Source organism: Lissotriton vulgaris, chromosome 5 (assembly GCF_964263255.1).
Source record: "Lissotriton vulgaris chromosome 5, aLisVul1.2, whole genome shotgun sequence".
Taxonomy (NCBI): domain Eukaryota; kingdom Metazoa; phylum Chordata; class Amphibia; order Caudata; family Salamandridae; genus Lissotriton; species Lissotriton vulgaris.
In genome coordinates this window covers 1,342,680,479-1,342,698,006 of record NC_141693.1, presented here as the reverse complement: position 1 = coordinate 1,342,698,006, position 17,528 = coordinate 1,342,680,479, and the positions used below count along the sequence as shown (strand labels likewise).

The window sequence follows — 17,528 nt, the reverse complement described above, 5'->3', positions numbered from 1 at the left end:
CCGGTTTCTGGCATTTCAGCCTCTTTGGCCCGGCTTGCTTGAATCCTGATGGAGCAGTGAGAAAGGGACTCATGTCTGAGTATAACCTGCCACACCTATAGTGGCCAAAAACGGTGTTGGATCTAGCCCTGATCTCTTGACTGGGTGAGAGTATTCTGTTTAATTCAGAGACTCTGTCCCTCACCACCCCTTGTTGTAAATATTATTTGTATTTCCAGCGCTGGGAGCGCTTTATTTTTACTGCCTAGCGCCTGCGGGCACTTTATCCTTGTTGCTAACACTTTGTTGCCCAGCCGGTGACCACCCGGCGTTTGATCCGTGTTCGCTGAGCCCTTCGAGTGCCCACCTCGAGTGATTGTTTATTTTAAACAAGCCAGTGCCCACCTGGCATTGCCCCGTGTTCGCACCGCCGAGGAGAAGCCAGAAGGAGCCACCAGCGTCATAGCCAGGCCGCGCTGGGATTGGCCCAGCCGGCCGAGCCTCCCGCCGCGTCACCGGGGGAGGAGCCGAGAAGCAGGAAGCCGCCTGCCGTGTCCTACCGAGGCTCCCGAGTGAGAGGAGAGCCCCGGACCTCTGCCACAGCCCAGAAGGAGAACGGCCCGAGCACCAGGACACCGCAGGAGCCCCGAGGAGAGGGAGCCCCAGTACAGCGTCCCTGACTAGCCGGTGAGTGGGGCCCAAAGTGCGGAAGCGGGGAGGATGGCGTCGGGGCACATTGCTGGTGCCCGCCCCTCCCCTCCAGTGTGTAGAGCCGCTTGAGGCTCTTGGGGCATTTACCTTTGTTCTGAGTCCCCCGGGAAGGACTCCAACGTCGGGGGCAGTGTGTCTCGAGCCCTGAGAGGCTCCAACGTCGTGCAGGGGCATTCTTTATGAGAGCCTGAGAGAAGGTCCCCGCCCCAGCCCACATTGTCTTTGAGCCCCGAGAGGCTCTAGCCCACAGTTGATTTAGAGCCCAGAGAGGCTCTAGGGGCATTTCCTTACTTTGCTAGCCCCGAGAGGCTCGAGTGCCAGTTCCTTGTCGGTGAGCCCTGAGAGAGGCTCATCGCCCAGCCATATTGATTTATGAGCCCCAGATAGGCTCTTGAGTGGCAATATATTTGTTAGAGCCCAGCGAGGTTCTCGGGGGGCAGTAGTTGGTTAGAGCCCGAGGCTCCCACGCTGTGTTCTGCCCATTGTGTTCTTGAGCCCACGAGGCCCCAACGTTGGCCCATCTTTAATTTACAACTGTCCAGCACTTAGTGGACAGTTGCTACGTTTAGGCTTGTGTTCTTGGCTGCCTGCGCAGCCTCCCTGACATTTGAACTCAGGGCATTTCAGCCCTTGCGAGGCCAGGTGGCCTGAGGGACAGTTCTAGTGTTGTGCTATGTGCACCCTGCGCATTGTGAGTTACTTGCTTATGTGATTCCTGCGCAAATGTTCTACCTACACCTCTGAATGTGTTTTATGTTTTATCCCCTTTGCTAAAAGTGACCTGCTTAGAGGATTGTTGATGTCCCATTACCTTTGCTAAAAGTGACCTGCTTAGGTGTTTTGTGTTTTATCCCCTTTGTTAAAAGTGACCTGCTTAGAGGATTGTTTATGTTTTATTACCTTTGCTAAATGTGACCTGCTTAGGTGATTGTTTTCCTTCTATAGGTACTGATATTAAGGTCCTAGTTCCCTGCGTGATTTTCCTACAGTGTTTAGGGTTGCGTAGGAGGTATTTACCCTTACAGTGATTACTGGTCGTGTGCTACATTTACTATTTTTGTGCTACAGTCATTATATGTTTAGGTGCTAAGTGTTATACCTACAAGTATTATTTCTAAAAAGTGCCTACCCCTGACAGTGGTCCACGTGGCCCTGTCCTGTACATAATCCCTTGTAAATTCTGCCCGTGCCTGTTGGCACATTGTCAAGTTTGTGGTGTTATCTAATGTGTTTTTGCTGTAATACAAAGGCTATTTTTTTATATAACCTTGTGTGGAGTTTCCTTTGTGGTGGGCCTTGGGTGTTGTTGCTGGGTGCGCGCGCAAACGCTTTACACATCGCCTCCGAGATTAGCCTTGCTGCTCGCGTCACGTTACCTAGAGGGTGAGCAGGGGTTATCTTGGTGTGTAACTCCCTTGCCCTCACCTTAGACATGGTGATCTCTGACTGAATTTGGCGCGAGCCTTGGCCAGCCGGGGTCCCGGGTCTAACACTGCATTTGCTGGGGTTCTCCGACAATGTGCTGAAGTCGCTCCTGATTCTCTCTCAGAAGCTCCTCTTCATCGGAGCGGTTCTGGATATGACACTCTTTCGGGTTTATCCCCCCAAACTGGGTGTCCAGGATATTCAGGCTCTGATTCCGATCTTTCAGCCTCTACTCTATCCTGGGTTTCGGTCAGGCTGACCCTAAGGCTGCTGGGCCTCATGGCCTCCTGCATCCTGCTGGTCGATCATGCCAGATGGCATATGCAGGCCCTGAAGTGGAACCTGAAGTTCCAGTGGGCCCAGCACCAGGGGAATCTGTCCGAGTTTTTCCAGATCTCGGAGAGCACTGCGAGACAGTTGCAGTGGTGGCTCACTAACCGGCATAAGGTCAATGACAGATCCCTCTTCCTTCCTCAACCGGAGCACACAGTGTTGACGGATGCGTCCCACATGTGATGGGGTGGCCACATGGGAGAGGTGGAGATCAGAGGCCTCTGGTCTCCGGCGGAGTCCCGGCTCCATATCAACCTCCTGGAGCTTCGGGTGATCCGACTTGCACCAAAGGCATTCCTTACCTTTGTCCGGAAAAGAGTAGTGCAGGTGTTCACAGACAACACCACCGCCATGTGGTACTGCAACAAACAGGGTGGGCTGGGGTCATGGACCCGATGTCAGGAGGCTCTGCGCCTCTGGACATGGCTGGAACATCAGGGCATTTCCCTGGTGGGTTCACTAAATGCCAGGGCGGACAAACTCAGCCACAGGTGCATGATGGATTACGAATGCCGTCTTCACTCGGACGTGGCACAAGGCCTCTTTCAACAGTGGGGAGAGCCTTGGTTAGATCTATTCGCCAACAAAGAGAACGCGCAATGTTAGCAGTTCTGCGTGTTGGAATTTCCAAGGTTGCACTCGCTTGGCGACGCTTTTCGCTGCGAATGTAGTTGCGGTCTGTTGTACGCCTTTCCGCCTATACCCCTTCTACCCAGAGTGCTGAAGAAGATCAGGCGCGACTGGGCCCAAGTCATTCTTGTGACTCCGGACTGAGCTTGAAGAGTATGGTATCCCGAGCTACTCAGTATGACCATCGATCCCCCAATCCTACTGCCTCTTCGGGAGGATCTCCTGTCACAGCAGCAGGGGACGGTCCTCCACCCGAACCTGTCCAGTCTTCACCTCCTTGCGTGGAGATTGAGCGGCGGCAGTTGATTCCTTTTGACTTGCCTCCTGAGGTTTGTAATGTTTTTCTGGAGGCCAGGCGGCCCTCCACTAAGTTGGTATACGCCTGCAGGTGGAAAAAATTTGTGGTATGGTGCACAGCAAAGGCTGTGGATCCCCTCTCTGCCTCTCTTTCAGAAGTCCTTTTGTTTCTTCTTTGGCCCTGCAGTGCTCTGCTCTGGGCACTATCAAGGGCTACCTCTCTGCTATTTCGGCCTTTCTCAGGCTCCCTGATCAGCCCTCTCTCTTCAAGTCCCTTGTTGTAAAGGAATTCCTCAAAGGCATTACTCACCTTTTCCCTCCTATTTCTTTTGTGATGCCACAGTGGGACTTGAATCTGGTTCTCACATATTTCATGTGCACTCCCTTTGAGCCTCTTTACAATTGTCCTCTGCGTCTCTTGACTATAAAGACTTCTTTCCTGGTTGCGATCACCTCCACTAGGAGAGTAAGAGAGCGACAGGCTCTTTCTTGTAAGCCTCCTTTTCTATCTGCCCATCCGGACAAGGTTGTGCTCTGAACCCTTCCTTCTTTTTTGCCAAAAGTTGTCACTGCTTTTCACTTCTGCCAAACCATCAATTTGCCCACCTTCTTTCCGTCCCGGCATCCTTCTAGAGAGGAAGAAAGGCTCCACCGTCTGGACCCAAAATGTGCAGTCTCATTTTACTTGAACCGCACCCAACAGTTCCGGGTGGAATACCAGCTCTTTGTTGGCTACGTTGGCACAAAGAAAGGTCGGGCCGTACACAGGTGGACCATTTCTAGATGGGTCATCTTGTGTATTAAAGCCTGGTATTCTCTGGCTACAAAGGAGCCTCCGGTGTGGTCCGCGCCCATTCCACTAGGGTGACGGTAGCCACTACAGCATCGGGACGTAGTGTTCCCTTGCAAGACATCTGTCAGGCAGCTACGTGGGCCTCGCTGCACACTTTTACTAAGCACTACTGCCTGGACAGCCAAGTCTGGAGAGACAGCTTCTTTGGCCATTTTCTGTTCTCCGGGACTTTCAGTTGTGATTTTGGTTCGCAGACCCACCACCAGGGTTGGTATTGCTGGGTTATCTATTCTAAGGTAAGGAATCTATCACTATGTTTTTCTTTCAGATGAACAAGTTACTTACCTTCGGTAACGCTATATCTGTAAGAAATATTAGTAGTGATAGATTTCTTACTGCCCCACCCATCCTTCCTGTTTCTGCAAACTGATTTCTAGGGTTAAGGTCATCCCTTTCAGGGCCCTAGTTTCAAGGCATCAGTGGTCATTATCTTGCATGGCTCTGCATTTGTGGCGCGGAAAGTTGTTTACAGAAATGACATCAGCACGTGAGGGCCGCGTCTAAGTAGCTGCCGCAACTTCTTCTCGACGACCATGATGTCAATGACGGACGTAGAGCCGCACAACGCCACCTTCCGAAGCACAGGGGTACTACTGACAAAAACTTTCTGGATTCAGTCTGATACCTGGGGGTAATTCTAAGGTAAGGAATCTATCACTACTAATGTTTCTTACATATATATTGTTACCGAAGGTAAGTAACTTGTTCATTATACAATAGGAATCATTACAATGAAGCAACAATAGTGAACTGAATAGGTCACGTTTGTTTGATGTAGCATTTCATTTCAAATAGTATAAGGTAGATCCTGTGTATATGCAGAAACAGTAATCATTTATGTGTATAGTTGACAGTTTATAATTCATTAGTTCATTGCTGTTTCACATAGGCTTAAGTAACATTTATACTTGGGACAGAACCCTTTGTCTGCATTTGAACCATTTCCTTTCTTTTTTTTTGACAATTAGAAATGAGTTGGAATCTCTGAAGAAGAAAATGGAGCTAGAAGGTGAAGAAGTTCAAAACAAACTGGATGAAAGTGTAGATAAAGTACGTACCTTTCACTATATATTGTTTTACTTGAGACACATGCAACAAATTGCAAAACGTGAAAGAATGTTCTATCATGCTTTATTTCTCTTTTGAAAATACAATATGTTCACTTTATTACTTAACAGGTCCTCTCCATCTCAATAAACTACTTTCTGACCATGAGCACTTGAGCAAAGAATGTGAATTTGTTTTTAATTGTCTACTGCTTGAATTACACACTGGTAATCTTCATTATTCCAATTCTTTATTCCTCTTCACAGTACTTACAAACATGAGAATTTTTAGTATCGCCTCTCCCACAGGTCACTACATTTCGAAGCTGTTTATCTGGTGGTGACTTCCAGATGCATATTCCTCACCTTAGAAATATGCCCAGTCTTCAGACTGGATCTGGAAATTTTTGTGAGCAATATGCCTGTGTGCCAGTAGGTGGTATGGTTCTGCACCGGGTGGTATTGTCGCCATCATCCTCGCCGGAAGTGAGATACACGGTGCCTATATAAAGGCCACCCCAGCACACTGACTTCAGTTCTTTCCTATCCGTGGCAGTCAGCACAGATCCGGAGAAGAGATACCCTCAATCTTTTTTAACTGCCCCTTTTTTTGACTTTTTGTCAAGATTTTTGTTGAGACTTGTCTCCTGGTGCGGTTCTTATGCTCATTGGAAAGCTGGTTTCAAGCCATGTGGTGCCTGTAACTGACAAATATAGGTGACGGACCCACATTGTGTGTGTATCTGATGCCTGGAGTGAGACCACAAAGTGAAGATCTGCACCTATTGTCTCACCATGCAACAGAATGTTTTAAAGAAGCGGTCCTTCAAGCTCCTCGCCTCTCAATGTGCAATATCACAATGGTCTCGGTCTGGTCGAGAGGAAGGTCCTCAAATCAGTTGCGGAAGCACTCTGAGCGGTCATTACCGTCGAGGTTATTGGAGAAATCTGGTAAGTCGTATAAGAGGAAGAAGAGTAAGATGTTGAAGAGGTCTTCATCTTCGCCCCGTATGTCAAAGTCTTCCGACGAGACGAGGAAGTGTCGGCATTCAAGGCCTTGCTCCATACTAAAGCCTGCACCCTGGCCGTCTCCATGCCTCCCAGAATTTCCAGGAACTGGAGCGCCCGACACAGAGTTATGAATTCTATGAGGCCATGCAGCTCAAATTTGGACGGCCCATCCACGATGGAGTGCCTTTGGGCCCGCAGGCTTGAAAGAGGCCCGTACTGGTCTTCCACCGGCTGGTTTACCCACGACGCGAGTCAGGCCTCTTGGATCCGTCGATAGATCCAGGGTGGCACTGGTTGTACCACCTCGTCCTTTCCTGACTCACACAGCAATGCCAATGTCCCTGACTCCCACACTGAACCAGAGCGGCATCAATCAACCCAAATCCCCTAAATCAGAGACATTGCCTTATTCCTGTGGTACTGGATTTGGTATGACTTGGAGGAACAACTTAACCCTTATGAATTCCAGCCATTAGATGACACTGAGGTCACTTGGTATGAGGATCTGGCAGATGCTAGCGGCCTGGACAACTCCCAGACGTTTGTTTGGTCTCTCCCTGTACCGTGGCTACGGAGGAGGGTGCCTCATTTGTAATGGTGGAGAGAAAGGCGGCTGAGGAACCTGGACCTTCAACTGCCCTCCATGGCTGTCAAGATGAACGTCTTGACGGAGGTGCTTCTACCTGGAGTCACCCAATCTGAACCACTTCTCCCTTTTAATGGATCCCTCACAGATGTCCTACTTGGGGTCTGGTCCTAGCCCTGCACAGGGAATCCTGTGCACAACAAACGTTGCCCACTGCCATCGTCCCAACCCTGGGGTCCCCAATTTCCTCACTCCGCAACCCACCCAGGTGAGCTTGGTAGCCAAAGCCTCCACTTTCAGAGTAAATCTTGGAGCATTCCCTACCACTCCACCAGACAGGGAATCCAAGAGATGGGATACTCTTGGGAAGCGGATGTTTTCTTCTGCCATCCGGGCAATGCGTTGGAGAGCACACATGCCTTTGGGGCCGATACTCCCATACATTCTGGGACTCAGTTGCGCAAGTGCTGCCTAAGGTCTCAGAGGAGGCCCAAACCATAGTTTCTCAAGTCATTGCTGACAGAAGCGATGTACCCTTTGATTGCTCCCATCTCTTCAGAGACAAGACTGACTCTGCCCTAGAGTTCTTCAAGATTAGCAGGGCTATGGCCAGGTCCATGGACCTTTCCATGCCCTATTTCTCACCTTTTGTGGCCAATGAATGGGCTTTCAGATCCATTTCTACCCATCCAGCTAGCAAGTCCAGCAGGCTTTTTAGCCCTTACATTGCTGAGGATGCGGTACCCACAGACCTCATTGGTCAGGTTGCAAGAGGTAAGCCAGCCCACCACCCCCCCCCCCGGCGCAGCAGCCTTCAAGCTGCTTTAGTTTGGCCTTCGACCATCATGGGCATGCAGTGGGGGGCAGAATACGCCATCACCTGCACCACTGAAGGTAGATAACATCTCACTGCTGCGTTCCCCAGATTGTCCAAAGGGGCTATTCCCTCCCCTTTGTGGCTTCCCCTCCACCCATGCCACCTATTTTGTGACAGGATGATGAAGGACCACAAATCTCTGCTCCGTCAGGAAGTGCAGGCTCTCTTGGCCAAGGAAGACATAGAGAGGATGCCAGCATCATAAGTAGGTTGTGGTTGTAATTCCTGCTGCTTTCTGGTGTCCAAAAAGGATGGCAGACTTCGTCCTATCCTCGATCTGTAACTTCTCAACATCTTCCTGAAGAAGGATAAATTCAAAATGCTCATGCTCGCCCCAGTGTTGTCTGCCCTGGAATTCGGGATACTGCTTGGTAGTGCTGAACTTGCAGGACACTTTTTTCCACCTCCCTGTAATGCCAGCCCACAGACGCTATCTGCGGTTTACAGTGGGCCACAAGCACTTTCAGTTCACTGTGCTCTCCTTTGGCCCTACCAGCACAGCTTGGTTGTTCACCAAGGTGAGGGCGGTGGTCGCAACTTGTCTCCATTAATCAATCAATCGATTAAGGAACTTGTAGAGCACGCAACTTACCCGTGAGGGTCTCAAGGCGCTGAGGGGAGTGCGGTGCCACTACTGCTCGAAGAGCCAGGTCTTGAGGAGTCTTCTGAAGGCGAGTAGGTTTTGGGTCTGGGAGGGTGTTCCAGGTCTTGGCTGCAAGGTAGAAGAAGGATCTGCCATCGGAGGTTGTTTGTTGGATGCAGGAGATAGCGGCGAGGGCGAGGCTGGCGGAGCGGAGCTGGCGGGTGGGGGTGTAGAAGCTGACACTGCTGTTCAGGTAGGCTGGGCCGGCGTTGTGGAGTGCTTTTTGTGCGTGGGTGAGGAGCTTGAAGGTAAACCTCTTGTTGATGGGGAGCCAGTGTAGGTCTCTCAGGTAGGGGGTGAGGTGGCTGCGGCGGGGGACGTTGACGATCAGTCGGGCGGAGGCGTTTTGGATGCGTTGTGGTCGTCGTAGGTGTTTGGCTGGGATTCCTGCGTAGAATGCGTTGCTGTAGTCCAGTCTGCTGCTGACAAGGGCCTGTGTCACCCTTCTTCTTGTCTCGTCGGGATCCACTTGTAGATCCTGCGGAGCCTGCGGAGGGTGTTGTAGCAGGAGGATAAGACGGCGTTGACCCGCTTAGACATGGAGAGGGAAGAGTCAAGGATGAATCCTAGGTTGCATGATGCTCGGTGGGTGTCAGTGCTGTTCCCAGTGTGGTTGGCCACCAGGAGTGATCCCAGGCTGAGGGGGTGGGTCTGAGGATGAGGACCTCCGTCTTGTCCGAGTTCAGTTTCAGAAGGCTGCTCCTCATCCAGCTGGCGACGGCCTTCATTCCCTTGTGGAGGTTTGTTTTGGCGGTGTGTGGGTCCCTGGTGAGGGAGAGGATGAGCTGGGTGTCGTCGGCATAGGAGATGATGTTGAGGTGTGATGGCAGGCCACTTGTGCGAGGGGGGCCATGTAGGCGTTGAACAGCGTCGGGCTGAGGGATGAGCCCTGGGGGACGCTGCAGATGATGTTGGTGGCTTCGGATCGGAAGGGTAGGAGATGGACGCCGGAGAGGAAGGACGTGGTCCAGTCAAGGGCCTTCTCTTGGATTCCGGCTTCATGGAGGTGTGTCTTTAGAGTGCGATGGCAGATGGTTTCGTAGGCGGCTGACAGGTACAGGAGGATGAGGGCTGATGTTTTCCCGTTGTCTAGTTCGCACCTGATGTCGTCTGTGGCGGCGATGAGGGCTGTCTCGGTGCTGTGGTTTCTTCTGAATCCGGACTGGGATGGGTCCAAGATGTTGTTGTCTTCGAGGTGGCGGGCCATTTGCATGTTGACGATTTTCTCGATGACCTTCGCGGGGAACGGGAGCAGGGAGATGGGCTGGAAGTTCTTGATGTCCTTGGGGTCCGCCTTGGGCTTCTTGAGGAGGGCGTTGGTTTCGGCGTGCTTCCAGCTTTCCGAGAATGTCGCTGTGTCGAAGGAAATGTTGATGACCTTCCGTAGTTGGGGTGCGATGGCTGCGTCTGCTTTGTTGAATACGTGGTGTGGGCACTGGTCTGACGGAGATCCTGAGTGGATGGAGTTCATGACATTGCGTGTCTCGTCGTCATTGACGTTGGACCAAGAGGTCAGGCGGTTGGTGCTGGTGTTGTTCGCAGGGGAGGTGGAGTCTGGTGTAGTCGGGCGATCGTGGTGTTGAAGCTGTCAGGGATTTCATTCTTCCCCTACCTCAACGACTGGTTGTTGAAGATGTGCTCTCCCTTGGCAGCTGTCTCCTACCTTCAGACTATGGCAAACCTCCTGCACTCGCTAGGGTTTACTATCAACATACCTAAGTCACAGCTGACTCCCTCTCAGACTCTCCCTTTCATTGGAGATGTTCTGGACATGGTGTAGTTTCGGGCTTATCCTCCGAATGGTGAGTACAGTATATTCAGGCTATGATTTTGGTGAGGCAGACTCTTAGATTGCTGTGCCTCGAGGCCTCCTGCATTCTTCTTGGTGACACATGCCCGCTGGCATATGTCGATTCTGCAGTGGGACCCGAAGGCCCAGTGGGTGCAGCATCAAGTAAATCTCTCTGACATGATCTCTGGGGAACAGCAAAGGATCTGCAATGGTGGCTGATGATGCATCACTTCTGGAATGGGATGGCCACCTGGGAGAGGTGGAGGTGAGAGGACTCTGGTCTCGGGCAGAGTACAAGCTTCGCGTAAACCAGATGGAGCTTTGGGTGATCCCATTGCCATCAAAAGCCTTTCTTCCTACTATCAAGGGAAGGCTGATGTAGGTGTTTATGGACAGCACCACCTCCATGTGGTAGTATAACAAATAGGGCGGGTGGGGTGTTGAACTCTTTGTCTAGAGGCCCTTTGCCTCTGAACATGGCTGGAACATCAGGGCATTTCAAAACTTGCTGGGGAGATGAAGCTGACCTCTGGGGGCCACAAAGGCCTTCTTCTGGGGTGTCAACAGACTGGTGTACCTGGCAGATGCGGTCGATGCCTGCAGGGAAGTGGGTCCTCCACTCCAAGGGAGATGCTGACTGGTTAGTGAAGTCTAGGCAGCCCTCCAAGGCTTTAGGAAGATACACAGCTGTAGATCGAGTCTTGTCTTTGCAAGCAATTGTCGGGACAGCAGACGACAGGCAGGGTCTTGGGCCCAATCCGGGGCTGGTCCACAGTTCTTGCGTTTCTTGCTCTTTGTTGCCCTTTTTTTGTTCCCCGTAGATGACTCTGAGTTCCTGATGTCAGGGAGCCACCTAAATACTGAATTTAGGAGTGTTAAAGGGAGTGTAAGGTAGTAACCAATGGGCTACCTATCCCTGGGGTGTTTACACCCTCTATAGGACTGCATCCTGTGGAGAGTGGGCGTAAATATGACCCAGAGATCCTAGTTCCAATAAAAACAAGATGGTGGAACCTGTCTTTCATTTTTTAATTCAGGTAGCCCACCTTAATGGTGTCACTTGCCTGAGAGTGTGAGAGTGAACACGCCTTTAGACTAGCTAATGTTCCCACTTGTCTGGGTGCCAAATGGGCCTCATGGCAGGGAATGGCATCTCCCAGTTCTGGGGGAAGTCGGGTCGCATTTCAAAGGTGGTAGAGGCTTTGAAGCCTCTGGACTCGATATACGAAAACACTTGTCATCCTGCAAGAGGAAGACTAAACACCTTCCTCCGGAGCAGACATTGTTTCTCACCTCAGAGCAAGTGAACTCTCATCTGCAGGGGGTTAGAAACTCATCTGTGGTGGCAGTCTGGATGATACCAGTCAACTAGCCCACTGAGCGACTAGTAGGATTCAGGAGGCACCTCTAAGGTACCCTCTGGGTGCATGTCAGTATAAATCAGATACTGGCATCAGCACGGATTTGTCAAGGCAAGGTGTTTGATACCAAACACCATTATTTTCAGTGAAGCCATTATGTAGCTGGTTAACTCGTAATGAGCAGTGCCCAGTACATATACTGATGTCAGGCTAAGATGGGCGATCTCCTCAGAAGCAGATGACCTTACCCCAAATCCCTCTAACCGCTGCCAGCGACTGTCTCTGAGTTCAGCCCGGGGGAAAGGGGAAGTAGGAAGACAAAACAAGAGAGACTGCCTCAGGACGCAGGTTCTCCTTCCGGAATTCTGAATAATACCTGAAAAACTAAGCATAAATAATTACTTCTCCTTAGTTCTACACTGAACCATTATATCTCCCAACTTCTAATCTATTACCTGTTAAGACCGGAGAACTAACCCCTCTCTATGAAGTTTTGTCCTTTATTATTTTTTCAACTGAAAGAATTCTCTGTCACTCTGATGAGGTTTAATGGAATTAGAGATAGGCTATATCATGTGTTAGTTGGGAACGAATTAATAGTCTCATTCAATTAATAGGAGAATATATCATGCAGTCTTAGTATCCAACTCCTAATAAATATGTATAATATCTTCTTGGGAATCTGTTATGTTAAATAGCAGTTCATATGAAACAGTTGGCAGATGGTTGAGCTCAACGCCTTCTTTTTCAGTTCAAAATACAGTACTTTTTAGTAGAAATTGCACTTAATTGATTAGACGCAAACAAGCAGCTGATTAGCAAAGTTCTTGTTATGAGGCCAAAGTTCTACCTGGGTTACTTGGGTTAAGCTGCTGACACACGTGCTGTATCAAGTAATTAGTTTTCTGTTAATGTACAGGCTAGAGAACAGAATATACACGCTTACTTGAACATTGGAGGAGACTTCTCTTCACAGAAGTTGACTTCGAGAACCTCTGACTCACGGATCTCTCTCGATGACACGTAGTCAAGGTGACCAAGGACTCGAAGCACTGATACGGCAGAGATACGCTGTGAATATAATTACAGGAATGTCAAGGAAAATACTTCTATTACTTAAAACCAATAGCCCCTCTGACTTACCTGAAGAAATATGGGCTGCAACACAGTTAGCGACACTCACAAATTCTTCCTCAGAAGCTTCACGTTGCAAGATACGTCCATTCAGGTGATTCTCACAGTTGAAGTGTGCTGCATGATACTAGCGCAGGCGGTATGAGAGCACTGGGGTGTCTCGAGTCTAAAAAACTAGACAGAGAACCCCAATAGGAAGTGTGTGCAATTGGGTCTCGCCTCGTAATATAAAATGTATCGAAGAGAAGCCTTTCAGCTGGGGCCAAGTCTTCTCCATCACAGATACTGAGCAAAATGCTTCCTTTGTGGGTGTAAGGTAGATCTTTTTGAAGTGACGCTAAAACAAGATAGACGGTTCCTGACACCTGAAGATGGCTTTCTGAACACTTGCAATGTCATGGCAATGAGACCAGACATCACAGAGGCATATCTCCTCTTGCAGATATGTTGTCACATATAATAACATGCACCCTGCCTTAGGGCTCTAAGGCCTGTTGTAGCTGTGACTACATGCACTATATGTAGTGTCCATGGGCATAGTAAACAGGGGGTGTGCCATATCATGTTTTCCAAATGGTTTGCAACTTTTCATGAAGCCTGCAATGGCAGTCTACATGCAAATTGCGTGTGTGTCCCTAATGATACATGCTGCTGTCCTTGACCCTCTTTAGTACCCATGCCCTTGGTTCCAGGGGTATCACTTACTAGAGACCTACAGAAGTGCTACATACAGTTTGACATTTCAGCTTAGGGGAAAATAACTCAGGCACTGGAGCCTGGTTAGCAGGCTTCAGTACACTGAAATCTCAAAGAGACACGTTAGTGGTAGATTCCTTACCTTAGAATATCCCCAGGCGTCAGACTGGATCCGGAAAGTTTTTGGTTAGTTGTACCTCTGCGCGTCAGTAGGTGGCATCCTGCGGCTCCGCACCCGTCACTGGCGTCGCAAGCGCCGAGATGACGTCACAGAGAGTACTTAGGCGCCACCCATGCGCGCTGAGGTCAGTTCTTTCTTTTTTGGCGCCAGCAGGCGCAAATCCGGATTGAGCACGTACCTTAGTCACTTTTTGACTACTATTTTGAGACTTTTGGCCCCCCCCCCCTTTTTTTCTCCTTGTGCACATAGGGATGCCTGGCTTTAAGTCTTGTGGGGCCTGTCGCCGTAATATGTCGGTGGCGGACCCCCACGATGTTTGTTTCTATTGCCTGGAGACCGATCACGATTCCTGGGACTGTCGACCCATGGTCCTAAAGGCATTGTGGGAGCTGCGCCGGAAGTTGCTGGAGGTCCGGTATTCGTCACGCCGCCGCTCCGGGTCTAGGGGCCGTTCCCGGGACTGCTCACGGGTCCGGAACCATCGCTCCTCATGCTCCAAGTCTTCACCTTCGGAGTCTGGTAAGCGACGTCATAAAAAGAAGTCGAAGACGGGTATTCGCTCTCCAACGTCGCTCCTCGGAGGCGGACGAGGCGGACAGGAGCTCCGCTGCTGCAGCTCCTCAGGAGCCTGGGAGTCCCCTGGTCTACCCGCCCTACCCGGGTCCGTCGGCGACTCCTGAACAGGTGCAAGATTTTCCTGCTGCCATGGACCGTCTTTTTACGCCTCGGGCTCCCGCTGGTGCGCGTTCGCGCCCCGCGGTCCAGATCCTTTTGGTCCGGCGGCTCCGCCAGCGGCTCCAGGCCCGGTGCCACAGGATCCTATGCCGCTGGCTCCGGCCCTGGTGCCACGAGGTGCAGCGTTGCCGGCTTCGACCCCGGCGCTGGCTTCGGCTCCACCCCCGGCACCGCACTGGGTGCTGTTTATCCCACCCTTGCCCCGGTTCCAGGACCAATTTATTCGGACCTGGGATCCGCATTGGGAGGCGGCCCCGGTCCGGCCCTGGTCAGCGCCGTTCTCAGCGACGTTTCCAACATCGTTTGTCTCTTCTGCGGCTCCGGCCATGCCGCCACGACCGGCCCCTCCGGAGGAGGACTGGGAAGGATCCGAAGACCCTCTTGCCCGGCAGTGTGACTCCGAGCAGGATCGGGTGGACGATCTGGATGACGCCGGCGACCTCCATGTCTCTTCTGACCCGGGGTTTGCCCCTCCCCCGCCTACGATAGAGGAGGGCTTGCTACACGATGGTGCTCCGTCGGGCTGCCGAGGCCCTCAACTTCGACCTCCCCACGGTGGCCCTCAAAACTAACCTCTTCACCGAGGTGCTACAGACAGCGTCTACTTAATTGGAGCCGTTGCTTCCCTTCAATGACACCTTTACCAATGTCCTCTTGGGCACTTGTTCGTGGCCGGCCACGGGGACCCCTGTGGATAAAAACATCGCCAGACGCCGGCGCCTGGCGACCCGGCCTTTCTGACCACCCATCCCATGCCTGAGAGTCTGGTCATCCAGGCCTCGACGTCGCAGAGTGCCTTTCCCTCGGCTCCGCCGGACAAGGACTCTGAGAAACTGGAACAGTTTGGCAAGCGATTGTTCTCTTTGGACCGGTCTAGGGCTGCTGTCGGTGAACACTGCTTGCTTGTTGGGCCGCTATTGCCACACAGTGTGGGATACTGTTGCTCAAGTGTTGACTCAGTGTCTTGAGGAGGTCGAGGCTGTCCTTTCTCAGGCGATTGCTGAAGGAAAGGATGCAGCTAAGTTTGCCATTTGGGGTGGTTTGGACACCGCTGAGTCGCTGGGCAGGGAGATCTCTACAATGGTGGCGTTGCAACGCCAAGCCGGGTTGCATTCAACTGGGTTCTCACCCGATGCCCAGAGCTCGTTCATGGATATGCCCTTCGATGGCACTCGCCTGTTTGGCGACAAGGCTGACAGTGCTTTGGAGCATTTTAAAGGACTCACGGGCCACAGCCAAGTCCTTGGGTCTGTCTGCAAAGAACCCATCCGCTCCTGGTTTTCGTTCCTTTCGTGGCCAGAGCAGAGGCACCCAGGCACGTTCCTTCAACAAGCCTGTGCAGACCCAACCTCAGCGCGGCCGTGGTCTCGGCTTCTGCAAAGGCGGGTCGGGGAATCAGGGTGCGGGTCAGTCCACCTCCACCCCGCTGCTCCTACCTCCAAACCTTCCTAGTCCGAGCTTTGTGGAGCCCAGCACGGCAGTGGGTGGCAGGATCCGCCTTCATCTCCCCCACGGGTGCGACATTACGTTGAACAAATGGGTTTTGCAAATAATCTGCAAGGGTTATTCCCTTTCCTTTCAGTCCTCCCCTCCGGCCATGCCGCCTCTGTGCCACCGCATGTCGGCGGATCATTTGGTTCTTCTCCAACAGGAAATCACTGCCTTCTTGGCCAAGGGGACCATTGAGTACGTTCCTGAGCAGGAAGTAGGGAGTAGTTGGTATTCCCACTACTTTTTGGAATCCCCAAGAAGGACAAGGGGGGCCTCCGAAACGTCAATCTATTCCTCCGGAAGGAGACATTCAAAATGCTGACTCTGGCTCAGGTCCTGGCTACCCTCGACCCTGGAGACTGGATGGTAGCGTTGGACTTGCAGGATGCTTATTTTCACATCCCTGTCCTGCCGGCCCACCAGCGATACCTGCGGTTCACGGTAGGCCAGGAGCATTTTCAGTTTGCTGTACTCCCTTTCCGCCTTACCAGCGCCCCTCGGGGGTTCACGAAGGTGATGGCGGTTGTCACGGCTCACCTGCCCAGGTCAGGGGTGTCTGTCTTCTCCTACCTTGATGACTGGTTGCTGAAGGCGGGCTCGCCCCAGGCAGTCGTCCACCACCTTCAGACTACGGCCGACCTCCTGCAGTTGCTGGGTTCTCCATCAATGTGCCGAAGTCGCACATGAGTCCCTCTCAGAACCTCCCCTTCATCGGAGCGGTTCTCGATTCGACGCAGTTTCGGGTTTATCCTCCCGAACAGCGAGTCCGGGTTATTCAGACTATAATTCCGATCCTTCAGCCTCTATCCTGGGTTTCAGTCAGGATGACCCTCCGGCTCCTGGGCCTGATGGCCTCCTGCATCCTGCTGGTGGCACATGCCATATGGCATATGCAGGCTCTTTAGTGGGACCTGAACTTCCAGTGGGTGCAGCATCAGGGCAACCTGTCCTAGCATGTCCAGATCTCAGAGGGCACTGCTCAACTGTTGCAGTGGTGGCACACAAATCGAGATTTGGTCAGTGGCAGATCCCTCTCCCTTCCCCAACTGTAGCACACAGTGGTGACGGATGCGTCCCTCCTGGGATGGGGTGACCACTTGGGAGAGGCGGCGATCAGAGGCCTCTGGTCTCCGGCGGAGTCCCGGCTCCATATCAACCTTCTGGAGTTGCAACACCACTGCCATGTAGTATTGCAACAAACAGGGCGGGTGGGGTCCTGGACCCTATGTCAGGAGGCTCTGCACCTCTGGACATGGCTGGAACATCCAGGCATTTTCTTGGTGGTTCAACACCTGGCAGGTTCTCTGAACGCCAGGGCGGACAAATTCCGCTGTTGGTGCTTGATGGATCAAGAATGGCGTCTGAACTTGGACTTGGTGCAAGGTCTCTTTCAGCAGTAGGGAGAGCCTTGGTTAGATATATTCGCCACCGAAGAGAACGCTTAATGTCATCAATTCTGCGCGTTGGAATTTCCAAGGCGGCACTCGTTCTGCGACGCTTTTCGTCCGAGTGAAGCTGCGGTCTGTTGTACACCTTTCCGCCTATACGACTTCTGCCCAGAGTGCTGAAGAAGATCAGGCGCGACAAGTCACAAGTCATCCTTGTAGCCCCGGATTGGGCATGAAGATACTGGTATCCCGAGCTACTCAGCTTGGCGATCGATCCCCACATTCGACTGCCTCCTTGGGAGGATCTTCTGTCGCAGCAGCAGGGGAGGGTCCTCCACCCGAACCTGGCCAGCCTCCAC

At 51.9% G+C, this 17,528-nt stretch overlaps 1 protein-coding gene across 1 annotated transcript in view; it reads left to right on the top strand.

Annotated features, from left to right (window-relative positions):
• Positions 1–17,528, top strand: part of SYCP1 (synaptonemal complex protein 1) — a 5,090,281-nt gene that overhangs the window by 2,420,120 nt on the left and 2,652,633 nt on the right. Inside the window, exon 22 of the mRNA XM_086919665.1 lies at positions 5,197–5,278. Coding sequence (XP_086775791.1) covers positions 5,197–5,278 — 82 coding nt within the window. The remainder of the gene's footprint in view (positions 1–5,196; positions 5,279–17,528) is intronic.